This window comes from Bombina bombina, chromosome 7 (assembly GCF_027579735.1).
Source record: "Bombina bombina isolate aBomBom1 chromosome 7, aBomBom1.pri, whole genome shotgun sequence".
Lineage (NCBI taxonomy): Eukaryota > Metazoa > Chordata > Amphibia > Anura > Bombinatoridae > Bombina > Bombina bombina.
The window spans coordinates 264,075,021-264,092,694 of NC_069505.1; the positions used below are offsets into that span (position 1 = coordinate 264,075,021).

The window sequence follows — 17,674 nt, forward strand, 5'->3', positions numbered from 1 at the left end:
CTTTCCTGAAGTATATCAGTCTGATCCTGCCAAGTAAGGTCAGTCCAGCCCCGAAATACCAGGCAATTCTCCTCTGAACAAGGAACATGACAACCCCAGACGATCGTTTCGGCCTCCTATGGGCCTCGTCAGTGAGGTGCAGCCACATTCCTCTAAGCACACTGGGCATATATATATATATACAGGGAGTGCAGAATTATTAGGCAAATGAGTATTTTGACCACATCATCCTCTTTATGCATGTTGTCTTACTCCAAGCTGTATAGGCTCGAAAGCCTACTACCAATTAAGCATATTAGGTGATGTGCATCTCTGTAATGAGAAGGGGTGTGGTCTAATGACATCAACACCCTATATCAGGTGTGCATAATTATTAGGCAACTTCCTTTCCTTTGGCAAAATGGGTCAAAAGAAGGACTTGACAGGCTCAGAAAAGTCAAAAATAGTGAGATATCTTGCAGAGGGATGCAGCACTCTTAAAATTGCAAAGCTTCTGAAGCGTGATCATCGAACAATCAAGCGTTTCATTCAAAATAGTCAACAGGGTCGCAAGAAGCGTGTGGAAAAACCAAGGCGCAAAATAACTGCCCATGAACTGAGAAAAGTCAAGCGTGCAGCTGCCAAGATGCCACTTGTCACCAGTTTGGCCATATTTCAGAGCTGCAACATCACTGGAGTGCCCAAAAGCACAAGGTGTGCAATACTCAGAGACATGGCCAAGGTAAGAAAGGCTGAAAGACGACCACCACTGAACAAGACACACAAGCTGAAACGTCAAGACTGGGCCAAGAAATATCTCAAGACTGATTTTTCAAAGGTTTTATGGACTGATGAAATGAGAGTGAGTCTTGATGGGCCAGATGGATGGGCCGTGGCTGGATTGGTAAAGGGCAGAGAGCTCCAGTCCGACTCAGACGCCAGCAAGGTGTAGGTGGAGTACTGGTTTGGGCTGGTATCATCAAAGATGAGCTTGTGGGGCCTTTTCGGGTTGAGGATGGAGTCAAGCTCAACTCCCAGTCCTACTGCCAGTTTCTGGAAGACACCTTCTTCAAGCAGTGGTACATGAAGAAGTCTGCATCCTTCAAGAAAAACATGATTTTCATGCAGGACAATGCTCAATCACACGCGTCCAAGTACTCCACAGCGTGGCTGGCAAGAAAGGGTATAAAAGAAGAAAATCTAATGACATGGCCTCCTTGTTCACCTGATCTGAACCCCATTGAGAACCTGTGGTCCATCATCAAATGTGAGATTTACAAGGAGGGAAAACAGTACACCTCTCTGAACAGTGTCTGGGAGGCTGTGGTTGCTGCTGCACGCAATGTTGATGGTGAACAGATCAAAACACTGACAGAATCCATGGATGGCAGGCTTTTGAGTGTCCTTGCAAAGAAAGGTGGCTATATTGGTCACTGATTTGTTTTTGTTTTGTTTTTGAATGTCAGAAATGTATATTTGTGAATGTTGAGATGTTATATTGGTTTCACTGGTAAAAATAAATAATTGAAATGGGTATATATTTGTTTTTTGTTAAGTTGCCTAATAATTATGCACAGTAATAGTCACCTGCACACACAGATATCCCCCTAAAATAGCTATAACTAAAAACAAACTAAAAACTACTTCCAAAACTATTCAGCTTTGAAATTAATGAGTTTTTTGGGTTCATTGAGAACATGGTTGTTGTTCAATAATAAAATTAATCCTCAAAAATACAACTTGCCTAATAATTCTGCACTCCCTGTATATATATATATTATATATATACATTATATTAGTTGTTAAAGAGACAGTAAAGTCAGATTAGGGATGTGCATTCGGGTCATTTGGCAGCTAACTAGGCTAAATTGGGAAGATGGAGGCAGCCAGCGGCATTCGGTTCTTTTTAGAGACAAATTTCTTCTTGTGGATTTGTATGGCTATTGGAGTGTTGCACTTCCACAAGAAGAAATCCAACTCCGAAAAGAGCCAAATGCTGATGGCGGCCACCATCTTTCCCATTGGCTAGCTTCCGAATGACCCAAATGCACATATGATAAAGAATGCAATTTCAACAACTTTCCGATTTACTTCTATGATCTTATTTTCTTCTTTTTCTTAGTATCCTTTGTTTAAAAGCATACCTAGGTAGGCTCAGAAGTAGCAATGCACTACTGGGGAGCTAGCTGCTGATTGGTGGCGACACATATATGCTTCTTTTAATTAGCTCACATGATGTGTTCAGCTAGCTCTCAGTAGTGCATTGCTGCTACTTTATCAAAGGATACCAAGAAAATGAAGCACATTTGATAATAGGAGTAAATTGGAAATTTGTTTAAAACGGTATGCTCTATTTTACGCATGAAAGAAAATGTTTGGGTTTCATGTCCCTTTGAATTTTGAATAATTGTAACATTTTGGGTTTCATGTCCCTTTAAATATTGAAGTGTAACATTTTGGCCTTGATAAAGTAATTGGCACAGCCTACATTTCCAAGCATATTTTCTTGTTGTATCTCCTCTGCTGAGGTCATTTAGGAACAGACATTGTTGAGTTAACTAGACTAACAATCACAAAGTATTTAGCATCCCTTTAGTCATGCATCTAGTTGTACATAAATGTTTCCTTGAAGAGAGTTTGAATAAAAATAAAAAAAATGTCCAATTTCAAAACAGGATATTGTGCCACAATATTTAAGAAAAGCAAATATTGTATCGATGCAAAATTAAAGGAACATTAAACACTAAATAAATGCTAGGTAGAATGATGCATCCAAAGAAAAGATTAGTCTGAGAATAACATGTAGATGTATTTTTTCATTAGCTGTTTAAATATTGACAAAATAAGTGTAAAGTTTACGTGTCTAAAAAACAATGGGAGCTGCCATGTTGTAACTTAGGTTACCTTCTCTGCTGTGGCCAATTAGGGACAGTTATAAATAGGTCACTATAGTGTGCAGCCAATGGCTGTGTGGGATATAACAGTGTTCTACACTTCCATTTCTAACAGGAACTGAAAAGCTCTCAATTTCAGAGTGGAATTACAGGAAAAGGGGATAAAATAAATAATGAAAATACATTGCAGAGTTTTTTTTTTTTCTATACATGATTTATCATTTTATATTACCATTTCATTTCAAAGTGTTTAATGTCCCTTTAAATACTGTATTTCTCTAATTTTCTTTTTTGTTTTTTGTTATATTATTATATTTGTATATCTTTCGCCTGCTTAATTCTGCTTCTGTGTTGCATCCTGTGTGCTACAAGGAGATCGCTACTTTATTAATTCATCATGGAGCGCTATGTATAAAATTGCCCATTATACCATAAGTAACATGATTAGCTCAGAAATCCTAGACTCGTAATGACAGCACAAATGCATAGCTGATGACAAACTTAATAATTATGTATTCACATTGGCATCCCCAATGGATAACATTTTCTTGTGTGAGATACTTCATCAACAGGAAATGTTTAATGGTATAATTCCTTTTTCTGTGAGCCAATGTTTCTATTAGCAACAAGGCAAAAAAAAAAAAAAGTTTTCTGCAATGAAAATATGCAAATGGCGCTCAGCCTAATGCAGTGAATGATTTAAAATCATTTTAGTATTTAATACTGCTTTACAAATGATTAAAGGGATATTCTGAAGCAAATACTGCATGCTCTAATTTGTTAGAGTGATAGCTTACTTTGGCTCCCCTTTATTAAAGGGATACTAAACCCAAAAAAAAATTATTTCATGATTCAGATAGAGCAGACAATTTTAAGCACCTTTCTAATTTACTCCAATTATCAATTTTTCTTTGTTCTCTTTGTATCTTTATTTGAAAAAGCAGGAATATAAGCTTTGGAGCCGGCCCATTTTAGGTTCAGAACCTAGGTCGCACTTGCTGATTGGATGGCTAAATGTAGCCACCAATCAACAAGCCCTACCTAGGGTACTGAACCAAAAATAGGCCGGCTCCAAAGCTTTCATTCCTGTTTTTTTAAATAAAGATAGCAAGAGAATGAAGAAAAAATGATAATAGGAGTGAATTAGAAAGCTACTTAAAATTGTCTGCTCTATCTGAATCATGAAATAAGAAAACAAAATTGGGTTTACTATCCCTTTAAGCTATGGGTGGACACATTTATTATTGCACAAGCAAATGCTTGTGCAGCTCTCCTACTATGTAAGCATACCCTTTTTACCATCCTAGACTCTTAAAGGGAAATGGAACCCAACATTTTATTTTTCATTATTTAAATAGAGAATACAATTTTACAAAAGTCTCCAATTGACTTCTATTATTAAATCGTCTTTGTTATCGTGTTATTCTTTGTTGCCGTGATATCTAGATCGGTAGCCTGCACATGACTGGAAATAGTGCTGCCATCTAGTGCTCTTGCTAATGTATAACATTGTACAACTGCTGCCATCTAGTGCTCTTGCTAATGTATAACATTGTACAACTGATACCAAGTGCTCTTGCTAATATATAACATTGTACAACTGCTGCCATCTAGTCCTCTTAGTAATATATAACATTTTACAACTGCTGCCATCTAGTGCTCTTGCTAATATATAACATTGTACAACTGCTGTCATCTAGTATTCTTGCTAATTTATAACATTGTACAACTGCTGCAATCTAGTGCTCTTGCTAATATATAACATTTTACAACTACTGCCATCTAGTGCTCTTGCTAATATATAACATTGTACAACTGCTGCCATCTAGTGATCTTGCTAATATATAACATTTTACAACTGCTGTCATCTAGTGCTCTTGCTAATATATAACATTGTACAACTGCTGCCATCTAGTGATCTTGCTAATGTATAACATTGTACAACTGCTGCCATCTAGTGCTCTTGCTAATGTATAACATTGTACAACTGATACCAAGTGCTCTTGCTAATATATAACATTGTACAACTGCTGCCATCTAGTCCTCTTAGTAATATATAACATTTTACAACTGCTGCCATCTAGTGCTCTTGCTAATATATAACATTGTACAACTGCTGTCATCTAGTATTCTTGCTAATTTATAACATTGTACAACTGATGCCATCTAGTGCTCTTGCTAATGTATAACATTGTACAACTGCTGCCATCTAGTGCTCTTGCTAATGTATAACATTGTACAACTGATGCCATCTAGTGTTCTTGCTAATATATAACATTGTACAACTGCTGCCATCTAGTCCTCTTAGTAATATATAACATTTTACAACTGCTGCCATCTAGTGCTCTTGCTAATGTATAACATTGTACAACTGCTGCCATCTAGTGCTCTTGCTAATGTATAACATTGTACAACTGCTGCCATCTAGTGCTCTTGCTAATGTATAACATTGTACAACTGATGCCATCTAGTGCTCTTGCTAATATATAACATTGTACAACTGCTGCCATCTAGTCCTCTTAGTAATATATAACATTTTACAACTGCTGCCATCTAGTGCTCTTGCTAATATTTAACATTGTACAACTGCTGTCATCTAGTATTCTTGCTAATTTATAACATTGTACAACTGCTGCCATCTAGTGCTCTTGCTAATATATAACATTTTACAACTGCTGCCATCTAGTGCTCTTGCTAATATATAACATTGTACAACTGCTGCCATCTAGTGATCTTGCTAATATATAACATTTTACAACTGCTGTCATCTAGTGCTCTTGCTAATATATAACATTGTACAACTGCTGCCATCTAGTGCTCTTGCTAATGTATATCATTGTACAACTGCTGCCATCTAGTGCTCTTGCTAATGTATAACATTGTACAACTGCTGCCATTTAGTGCTCTTGCTAATGTATAACATTGTACAACTGCTGCCATCTAGTGCTCTTGCTAATGTATACCATTGTACAACTGATGCCATCTAGTGCTCTTGCTAATGTATAACATTGTACAACTGCTGCTATCTAGTGCTCTTGCTAATGTATAACATTGTACAACTGCTGCCATCTAGTGCTCTTGCTAATGTATAACATTGTACAACTGCGGCCATCTAGTGCTCTTGCTAATGTATACCATTGTACAACTTCTGCCATCTAGTGCTCTTGCTAATGTATAACATTGTACAACTGATGCCATCTGGTGCTCTTGCTAATGTATAACATTGTACAACTGCTGCCATCTAGTGCTCTTGCTAATGTATAACATTGTACAACTGTTGCCATCTAGTGCTCTTGCTAATGTATAACATTGTACAACTGCCATCTAGTGCTCTTGCTAATGTATAACATTGTACAACTGCTGCCATCTAGTGCTCTTGCTAATATATAACATTGTACAACTGCTGCCATCTAGTGCTCTTGCTAATGTATAACATTGTACAACTGCTGCCATCTAGTGCTCTTGCTAATGTATAACATTGTACAACTGCTGCCATCTAGTGCTCTTGCTAATGTATAACATTGTACAACTGCTGCCATCTAGTGCTCTTGCTAATATATAACATTGTACAACTGCTGCCATCTAGTGCTCTTGCTAATATATAACATTGTTGCAAAACTGCTGCTATATAGTGCTGCAGACACGTGCATGAGCTTACTGCCCTGCTTTTCAACAAGGGATAACAATAAAATAAAGCAGATTTGATAAAATAAGTACATTGGAAAGTTGTTTAAAACTGTATGTTCTATTTGAATCATGAAAGAAAACATTTGCATTGTATGCCCCTTTAAGACCACTGACTCTTAAAGGGACAGAAAGGACTTTGAGTTTGCAATATAAAATGCCTAATTACGCATGGTAAAACATATCTGCAATATACATGTATTGTTTGTTTTGCTCCCTTTTCTTTTAATTTAGCCTATATATTTTTATTTCTGCTGAAGCCAAGCAATGAACGTTTTGGTAACAGTATGACAGTGGGAAGCCCTGTCCTCTCCTGACGCAAGTTCAGAATGTTTGATCAATGAAAAACAATTGCAGCAAGCAAGGTTTTAATCAGTTCCTATAATGTTTGGACTCCGCTGGTATGTTAATCTATTGGATGACTGTAATTACAAGGTCTTTACTGTCACTTTAACTTGTGGTTACAGGCTCACATTGAGAGCTTGCATCACATGATCCGAAAGGAGCCCAAACAAAAGAGCTAAAGATCATGTGATTATAAAAAAACTTCTAAGTTACTTCTATTACAAAGTGTTTTTTTTTCTATTGGTAATTTTTTTTTAAATTTGTTATTATAAATAAATTAGTGTGTGTGTGTGTGTGTGTGGGGGGGGGTTCTCACTCTATTTCATATTGACTTTAATTTCCCTTTAAACACACAGTTTTTAGGATCAATATTGTCAATGTTTCTAACAATTTATTGCATGTCATTTTGCATTAGTATTTTATTAAAGGCTTCCCTCTTCTAATCCATCACAATTCTTGTACAAACTTTTCACATTGTAACCCTTTCCAATCCTAGAAAACCCTGCTATAACCAACTTATTACAAGCTGTTCAAATGCTTTTGTGGCACCCACTGTACTCAGTATAGAGATTACTACACTGAGCTGGAACATGGCAGTCACTGAATACACAGAGTACAAACCGTCATGCATGCTCTCTCAGTGATCAGCTAGCAGAGAAGTGGGTCACTGCCCTCTGCCATGGGAATATTTTATTGCCATGAAGGCTCTGCTTCAATTTATATCTATAAAGTTTAGAGAATTTACATTGGATCCAGGCTTCACACACAGATCTTAAAGGGACATGAAACCCAAAAACATTATTTCATGATTTAGATTTTCATGATTTAGGTAACATACAATTTAAAACAACTTTCCAGTTTACTTCTATTATCAAATTAGCGTCATTGTATTGGTATCATTTGTTGAAGGAGCAGCAGTGCACTACTGGTTGCCAATGACAATCGGTATATATATGCAGCCACCAATCAGCAGCTAGAACCTAGTTTATTTGCTGCTTCTGATCTTACCTATATAAACCTTTCAGCAAAGGATAACAAGAGAAGGAAGTAAATTAAATAATAGAAGTAAATTGGAAAGTTGTTTAAAATTGTATGCGCTGTCTTAATCATGAATGTCTAATTATGATGTTACTGTCCCTTTAAGAGCTGATTCTCCTCCACCAAAGCAGTGATTCACTCACGTTTCAATCTGCACTTTATTGTTTCTGTGTTAAATGCAAATTACTGATCAAGACAACAAAATGCAACGCAGTCTTTGAGTTATTTCTACCTCGGTACCTTTCTTCCATCTACATTCTGCCCTTTGCCTTATTCCACCACAAAATGGCAAGTGTCGCTATTCTCTCTTAAAAACCGTTATATGTTTTGCCAAAGTCAGCTGTAGCTTGTGGTTTTCGTAGGGTAGTGCAAAGTGTCACCTCCCCTTATATGCTCTAGCACCCCCCGGAGAGGCCCAACTCACACTCTGAAAACCACTAATCTAAAAGCCACTTTGTACCATGAAAACAGGTTGTTTCACTAAGGGGTGTATACTTCATTTTCGTATTGGAAGGAAAAGTACACAATAAAAAATGTATTGTTAAGGTGCATCCAAAATAATAACCAAATAGTTCACCAAAAATTGTATTTTATCAAAACTGTAAATTTTGTACGTATATTAAACAGGAATAAATTGTATTAAATACATCCTCTTTAATGCTTCTGTCAGCTGAAGTATCTCAATGCTCTGTCCTGGTTCCTCTACTCTTCTCCATTTATACTTCTTCACTGAGTAAACTTATCAACAGCTATGGCTTCAACTATCACCTCTATACTGACGACACTCAGATCTTCCTCTCCCCCCTGCTCTCTTTCCCTCTTTCCTTTCTCACGTCAGCGACGGCTTATCTGGCATTTCTTCCTTGATGGCCTCTCACCACCTAAAGATTAACATGTCCAAGACTGAGCTCCTTCTAATTCTCCCACCCCTCTAGTTTTACTCCGATTTCTGACTTTTCTATCACTGTTGATTGCATCTCCCCTTCACCTCAAGTCCACTGCCTTAGAGTCACACTTGACTCCAATCTGTCCTTAATCCCCCACATCCAATCGCTCTCTTCATCCTGCCAAAATCACCTACGCAATATTTCCAAAAAATTTCTGTATCCGAGTCCTGACACCACTAAACAACTAAGGCATTTCCCGACTTGAATACTGCAATAAGCTACTATCATAACTGGCTTTCCTCTCTCCTACCTCTTCCCCCTTTAATCCATCCTAACTGCCTTTGCCAAGTGAATACACCTTTCCAATCGCTCTGTATCCACTGGACCACTCTGTGAGTCCCTTCATTGGTTCCCCATTCACGGCTGAATTAAATTAAAAATTCTCACCATGACCTACAAAGCCCTTACAAATGTGACTCCCCACTACCTGTCCTCACTAATCAACAAATATTCTCCAGCCTGCCCCCTAGAATCCAACAATGACCTGCTCCTTGCATCTTCTATAATCACCTCCTCCCATGCTAGACTGCAGGACTTCTCTCATGCGGCACCCACCCTATGGAACGCACTTTATTGCGCTTTCACATTTCCCCCTAATCTCTCTAATTAAATGCTCCCTAAAGACAGTTGTTCAGGAAAGCCTACCACTCAACATAGTAACAAATGAATTCCACTTGCCTAATAATTGCCCTCATCTAACTCTGTATTATCATCATTCTCACCCTTGCAGTCCTCACCTCCTGTTTCTCACCCTCCTACTCTTCTAGATTGTAAGTTCCCACCGGAATAGGGTCCTCAATTTCTCCTCTATTTGTTTGTCAAATTTTGTCCAGATCTCACAATTTTTTCTCGCAAATTAAAAGGTGAAGAGGTTTTATCAAAATATTCAAAACACTATTTCTATATCTATAGACGACATTTCACCACTCACAGGGACAGCCCCTGTTTTATAGAATTCCTTGACGGATGCCCCTGTAAGTGTCGTCATGGAAAACCACATTGTTTTCAAATTAAACCCTAAGAGATGAGGCGTAGATCACAAGATTGTTGTGAGATTTCCAATATTACCCACATTCAATAGAAATAATATAATTCCAGGCTTTTAAAAATGTTTAAATGTGTTCTGAACTGATATATTTTACATCATTATGTGATCTAGGTTGTTTTGTATCTTATCTCTCTATTAAAAATACTACATTTTATTAAAGTGACATGAAACCCAAATGTTTTAGTTTGTGATTCCTATAAAGCATGCAAATTAAACAACTTTCTAGTTTACTTCTGTTATCAAATTTGCTTCATTCTCTTTATATCCTTTGTTGCAGAAGCTAGCAAACAATAGCAAGAGACATAAATGTGCAGCCACCAATCAGCAGCTAGCTAACAGCTTCTGAACCTACCTAAAATTAGATAACAGAAGTAAATTCAAAAGGTGTTTAAAATGTTATGCTCTATCTGAATAATTTTTTTTTTGTTTCATGTCCCTTTAAGGAAAATAACACACATTGTAGTATACAATCATTATTTATTTTGCCTGCTCAAAGGTGACCAGAAACATGGATTCCATTAGGATTTTAAAGGGTGTATCCCGGAGCTTCTGTTGATTTGCAAAACCTTGTAAATTGTGTTTTTAGTGTTAATTGATAATATTTTATATATATATATATATATATATAAATCCAAAAGCAAAAAAGGCACTCACTGTTCATAATAAAATATAACTTTTAATAAGCCAAGTTTAAAACGACATAACGTTTCGGTGTTCACATAACACCTTTGTCAAATGTCAAAAATAGACAACTTAATGCCCAACCACTCACCTATCATACCTTAACACCCATTACCTTAAATACAGTTTCACTTGGCGCTCCTGTACGCTGTTCTGCCCTGTGCGCAATGACGTCATGACGTTGCTGCGTTACGTAACGTGACCACATAATGTTAGGTCGTCCAATCAGGTTGCCGTGGCTATATCGGGCAATTAAATCCCGTTTCCAAAAGTGAATGGGCATAACAGCCCCTCAACAACATACTAGGCACTATATATTGGTCTGTAGTTACCAACCACAGCAACCCATATTGCTCACAGTGAAGATCATGCGACAGGGGCGCAAATCATTAAAAAAATATATAAAAAATATATATTATAATCCCGTGTAATTACAATTTAAAAAATGATCAAACATGAATAGCAGGGACATATGAGCGATGCATTGGACTAATAATGGCAAATCTGCATGGATTGAATCAGAGCCAATCAATTTCATCTGCCTAAGATACGTATCTTACCCACTACTCTTTCTACATTCTAACCCTATTAATTCTTGCCTCCTGGAGCATGATCAGAAACCCGTAAGGACCCACTAGGATGAAAATCCATGTGAATTGTTCTGGGTGACTTAGTATGCATCCATTATTGGTAGGTACTGTTGAAGATTTATTTGTTGTAGAACGGTCCAAAGTCAAGGACAGTATTCAGGTCCCTAGGTACCAGAGTGTCCAGCGTATGGATCCATTTCGTTTCCACTTGTAGCAACCGGTTATCCCTATCACCACCCCTTCTTAATGGTGGTACATGGTCGATTAACATTGACCTCAGGCTTGATAGGCTATGATTACATTCAGAAAAATGCCTGGTGACCGGTTGTTCCGACTCCCCCTTTTTTAGTGCCTCGCGTATTGCACAGCGGTGGTTAGCCATCCTGTCCCTGAAACTTGTTATGGTTTTACCAATATAAACCAGAGAACATGGACAGACTAACATATAGATGACATATGTACTAGTGCATGTTAGTCTGTGACGGATGGTAAATCGCCTATTCGTGTGCGGATGCTGGAATGTCTGGCCCCTCATCATGGTATTGCAAGTAGTACAATTACCACATGTGTAGCATCCATTCTTGGACGTCTTCAGCCAGTTATCCTTCTGGTAGCATCTGACCGGATCAGTCTTCACCAGTACATCACGCAAATTTTCAGCCCTGCGGTACACCATCCTCGGTGGTTGCATCCTGTTAAAGGGGAGAGTTGGATCCGTTTCCAGGATCGGCCAATTTTTCTGTGCCGATTTCTTAAGTATGTCGCTAGTTGGAGTATAAGTGGTCACAAAATTAAGCCTTTCAGTGTCCATTTTAGGCTTATCATGTCCTTTACACTTGGGGTCTTTTAACAATTCCTCCTTGACTTTTCTGACTATTCCTTTGTCATAGCCTCTTGCTACTAGCTTTTCTTCCATAATGGTTAGTTGATCAATCATAGTGGGTACCTCACTATTATTACGAATGACCCGCATCAGCTGAGAGGTGATAATCCCCATTTTCTGATGTCTGGGATGGAAACTCCTTGCTTCTAACAAAGAATTGCGATCGGTTGGCTTCGTATATAGCGAAGTGCCAAATGAGCAACCATCCTCAGACATGATTTTATATATGTTAAGATCCAGGAAATGTATGGTCTCATTACTAAATTCTAACTTGAACCTTATGGGACTGTCCATGGTGTTCAAACATGTCACCCACTCCCGTAGTTCCTCATTGCTGCCCCCCCCATACCAGAAGGACATCATCGATGTACCGTGTATAGTATCTGATATGGGGATGAGCAAATGGTCTCATTAGAGTCTGTTCGTACCAGGCCATATATAGATTGGCATATGTGGGTTCCATGTTTGAACCCATGGCCGTCCCTGACACCTGCAAAAAGTATCCATTCTCGAACTTGAAAAAGTTTTTCTCTAAGCACAAGGTAAGTAGTTCGCACAGGAATTCAATGGGAGGACCCTCATAGAGGGGGTTCCCAGTCACCATGGACCTGACAGCCGCCACACCCCCCCATGGGGAATAGAGGTGTAGAGGCTGTCCACATCCATGGTAACCAGGATATCACCCTCCTGTAATGTGGTATAGTCCCTTAGGACATTCAACAAACTTGGTGAATCCTGCAAATATGCAGGTGTTCCTTTAACCACCGGTTGAAGGTAGAAGTCTATATAGATGGCCAAATTGGATAGCAAGGAGTCCCTGGCAGACACAATTGGTCTGCCAGGGGGATGGTCCAAGGTCTTATGTACTTTTGGCAGAAGATACAGGACTGGTGTTCTAGGGTGATCAGTGATTAGAAACTCAAGTTCCTGTTCTGTCAGGAGCCCTGCTTCATGACCTCTATAGAGGCATTCATCAATGTGTTTCTTAAATGTTCTGCCTGGGTTCCCTGAAAGTTTAACATATACACTATGGTCAGACAACTGTCTGTAAGCTTCTGCCCTATAGTCAACATAATCCTGTAGGACTATTGACCCACCTTTATCCGCTGGGCGGATAATGATGCTATTATCATTGCTAAGTGATTTAATAGCATACCTCTCATCGCTATTTAAATTTGGGTAAGTGGGAAAAGGAAGTTTGTCGGGAATCTCATTACATACAACTCTGGTGAAATTCTTAATGGAGGGATGTGTGTTTACAGGTTCAAATGTTGATGGTTTTTTGAATTTGGTTATCACACCTTGAGTGTCATTTTTAAAGTAGTCTTTTAGCTTGAGCTGTCTTTGTAGCTTGTGGATATCTACAATGGTGTCAAATCTATCACATCTAGGCGTGGGAATAAAAGATAACCCACGATTCAAAACTGAGATTTCCACATCATTCAAAGACCGACTGCTTAAATTGTAGACTATATTCACTTCTTTTTGGGCTGTTTTTTGCGATTTGTGTTTGCCTCGCCTGACGTGCGTGCGTCTGTGTTTTTTAAATTTCCGGTCAGCGGTGGTTTCGCCGCTGACCTGGTAGCAACCCCAGAAAAAGACTGTGACTGACTAGATGTAAGTCCCTCACTATTACCAACATCACCCGTGCTCCTTTCATTGTCTGATGAGTCACCACTAGTGTCAACAAGGCTAAGATTATTGCGTGCCCGTGGGTTTCTGCGCCTTGATCTCATGGGGGGATCCTCCTTGCCATATAACCACCTATATAGACGTCTATCCCTGTAGTCATTCTCAACCGTGTTCAATTTTTTGTTTTTAAATGCAACCAACTCACCTCTGTACTTAGCAATCATAGTATCAAGTTTAGTTACCCAGTCCTGTATAACCGTTTGATGTGCTGATCTGTTCTTGGGACTTTCTATATATATATATATATATATATATATGTACAGTATATATATATATATATATATATATATATATATTTCTTCTGTTCACAGATACTTTGTAAAACAATGTTCTACTGCGTTTTATGCTATATTAAAATAAAATAAAAATCCCTTTTAAAGAGGCATTTTATGTCAACATAAGCAGAAAATGGAAGATATTACATACATTTGATTCATTTACAGTCATTCATCATTCATAAATCACAGTGACTTCCATCTGTAACAATAATAAACTTGGATTTGTTTTCAAATTTGTTTGCAGCTTTCAACGGCTATTTAATTAACATCCCAAGACTGACTTTTGAAATGTGTAATATCCGCAGGCTTATGAAAGATCAAAATAAGAAAGTTGCCAACTTGAAGCACAATCAACAAATTGAAAAGAAGAAGAACGCTCAGCTTTTAGAAGATGCTCGTAGGCGGGACGATAATATCACTGACACCTCTCAGCACATGCAGGTTGGATAAATTCTTTATTATTATCAATGCAATATTTAATTGAGAAATTCTTAAAGATGTGTCATAAACCATTATATATATATATATATATATATATATACATATATATATATATATATAGCCATACCTCATTTTATTGCGCCTTGCAAGCTATTTTTTACACATTGAAGGTGTGTGGCAGTCTTGTGTTGAACATATTAACACATAAATACACATATATATACATATATTCATTCACACCTATATATACACCACCAACAAAAAGATTTGGACTCACTGAAGGCTCAGATGATGGTTAGCATTTTTTAGCAATAAAGTATTTTTTAATTAAAGAGGCAGTATACACCAATTTTCGTATAACTGCATGTAATAGACACTACTATAAAGAATAATATGCACAGATAGGGATATAAAAATCCAGTGTAAAACCTTTTAAAAACGTACTTAGAAACTCCCAATTTAACACTGTTAATGAGATAAGCTTGGGACACCCACTGAAAAGGGCTGATAGCAGAACCTCCTACGCATGAAAAGTCCATTATACAGACAAGCAGTTTTAAGTCTGTATACATCAGTATACATCAGTATACATCTAAAACATTGGGGCTTGGTTAGAAGTCTGAAAATCAGCGCAATGTTATTTAAAAATAAGCAAAACTATACATTTTTACAAAAAAAAACACACCAGATGGACTATATAAATGGATCATATACAAAACATTATGCAAAGAAAAATCTATTGTATAATGTCCCTTTAAGGTATATACATTGTTTTATTAGACATAATGCTATTACACACTTAATAGATTACAGTGCAGTGTAAATATAACTTTTATATGCACTGGGAAACAAAGAAATAGTGTGAATCAATTTATTGCTATATTCACTTTATTGCGGTGCTCTGGAACCAAACCCGCAATATCTCTGAGATACACCTATATATATATATATATATATATATATATATATATATATATATGTATATATATATATGTGTGTGAGTGTAAAGTGGCTGTGTGTAAAGCTCGATGTACTGTAATTCCCCCATCTACACTATTTCGTTGGCCTCCGCCTGTGGGGTTCAAGGTAGGGGCTCCGCCAATCCTCTGGCATCCACCCCAAGTGAACCTTGGGGAATTATGCTTACAAGAGGGCTTTGCCCCCCTTAAACCCCCCAGGTGGAGGCAAAAAATATTGTAAAGATGGGGAAATTATAGTGCATGCTTTATAAGTTTGATGTGGTGACTCCACACTTTGAGGGGATTTATGATCATACATCAGACTTTACCCACAGCTGCTTGGGTAATATCCATTTTACCCGGGTAATACTAGGATTACACAATATCAGACTTTACCCATAACATTTACATATGTATTTATGTATTCAAATGTGTATATATGTATTTACAGACATATATATATATATATATATATATATACACTTGTGTATATATATATATAAATATATATATATAGATACAGGTGGCCCTCGGTTTATGCCAGTTCAATTTGCGCAGTTTCAGGATAACAACCTTTTTTTAAGTCATGCGACTGCTATTGAAATGCATTAAAAATCAGTGCACTAATTAAAATAGCCAGTAGGTGGAGCTGTCCGCTTCTATTTTAGCAAAGTTAAGCTAGTTTAACAGCCTGAAATTGATCTGCGTACACAGATCAGACAAGACCTATCGAGGAAGATCTTGCAGGCACTTCCCTATTATCTTCCTGTCCAGCTGCTTGAGGTGAGGGTGTCTAACTGCCTATTAATCACTGCAGATTGAAATGCATAGAATAGGTGCAGAACCAATATTTTCTAACATGCTAACAATGCAGAGAACTGATTGAAGAAAAATGCAAGTAAAAAAAAACGTTTTTGTTCATTAAACTTAGTTTGATGATGATGCAATCTGTTGTGCAATTATTTTATTAGGTGATGTTTAGCAAATGTTTTTGTTCATTAAACTTAATTTGATGATGATACAATCTATATTATTAGGTTTATAATGCTGTTTAGCATTTTAAGTCTTCATTTCAAACCTTTAAAATAATGTATTAGGTGTTACTTATGACAATTATGAGAGGGGCCTGGAACCTAACTCCCTTACTTCCCATTGACTTACATTATAAACTGAGTTTTAATTTACAACGGTTTCGATTTACAACCATTCCTCCTGGAACCTAACCCCGGCGTAAACTGAGGTCTACCTGTATATATATATATATATATATATATATATATATATATATATGTATTTTTAAATAGATATCCCTATATATAGCTGTATATATCTATACATTTACATACCTCCCAACATTTCAAAATTCAAAAGAGGGACCCCTCCCTCCCCCCGGCAAAAAGAAATTGATATGTGGTGGGCGGGGCTTAAAAAATCATAAGACCAAAGTAATATAAATAAAATTCTAAATAAAGTCATATATTTTAATACACCACTGGTATAGCTATGTGAGCTATGTATTTAATTAGCCTTTGCAAAGACATTGCTAAATATTTTTATCTTAATTGGACAATTAATAATACATTCTTTAAAACTGCTCTCTGCATTCCCCATTAATATTCTAGATTCTGGCCTTTAAAGTCAGCAAAAATGCACAGTAGCACACTACATAGCATACACTTACATATGCACATACACACACCACATAGCATACACTTATACATGCAGGTACACGCACACTACATAGCATACACTTATACATGCAGATACACACACACTACATAGCATACACTTATACATGCAGATACACACACACTACATAGCATACACTTACACATGCAGATACACACACACTACATAGCATACACTTACACATGCAGATACACACACTACATAGCATACACTTATACATGCAGATACACACACACTACATAGCATACACTTATACATGCAGATATACACACATTAAATAGCAGACACTTATACAGGCAGATACACAGACACTACATAGTATACACTTATACATGCAGACACACACACACTACATAGCATACACTTATACATGCAGATACACACTTATACATGCAGATACACATACACACACTACATAGCTTACATTTATACATGCAGACACACACACACTACATAGCATAAACTTATACATACGGATACACACACACAGTTATGGATACAGATAGACACACACTACATCATATAT

The 17,674-nt window shown here is 37.2% G+C and overlaps 1 protein-coding gene across 1 annotated transcript in view; it reads left to right on the plus strand.

Moving 5' to 3' along the window:
- The window catches only part of ERC2 (ELKS/RAB6-interacting/CAST family member 2), a 1,300,133-nt gene that overhangs the window by 677,492 nt on the left and 604,967 nt on the right, over positions 1–17,674 (plus strand). Inside the window, exon 12 of the mRNA XM_053720736.1 lies at positions 14,365–14,500. Coding sequence (XP_053576711.1) covers positions 14,365–14,500 — 136 coding nt within the window. The remainder of the gene's footprint in view (positions 1–14,364; positions 14,501–17,674) is intronic.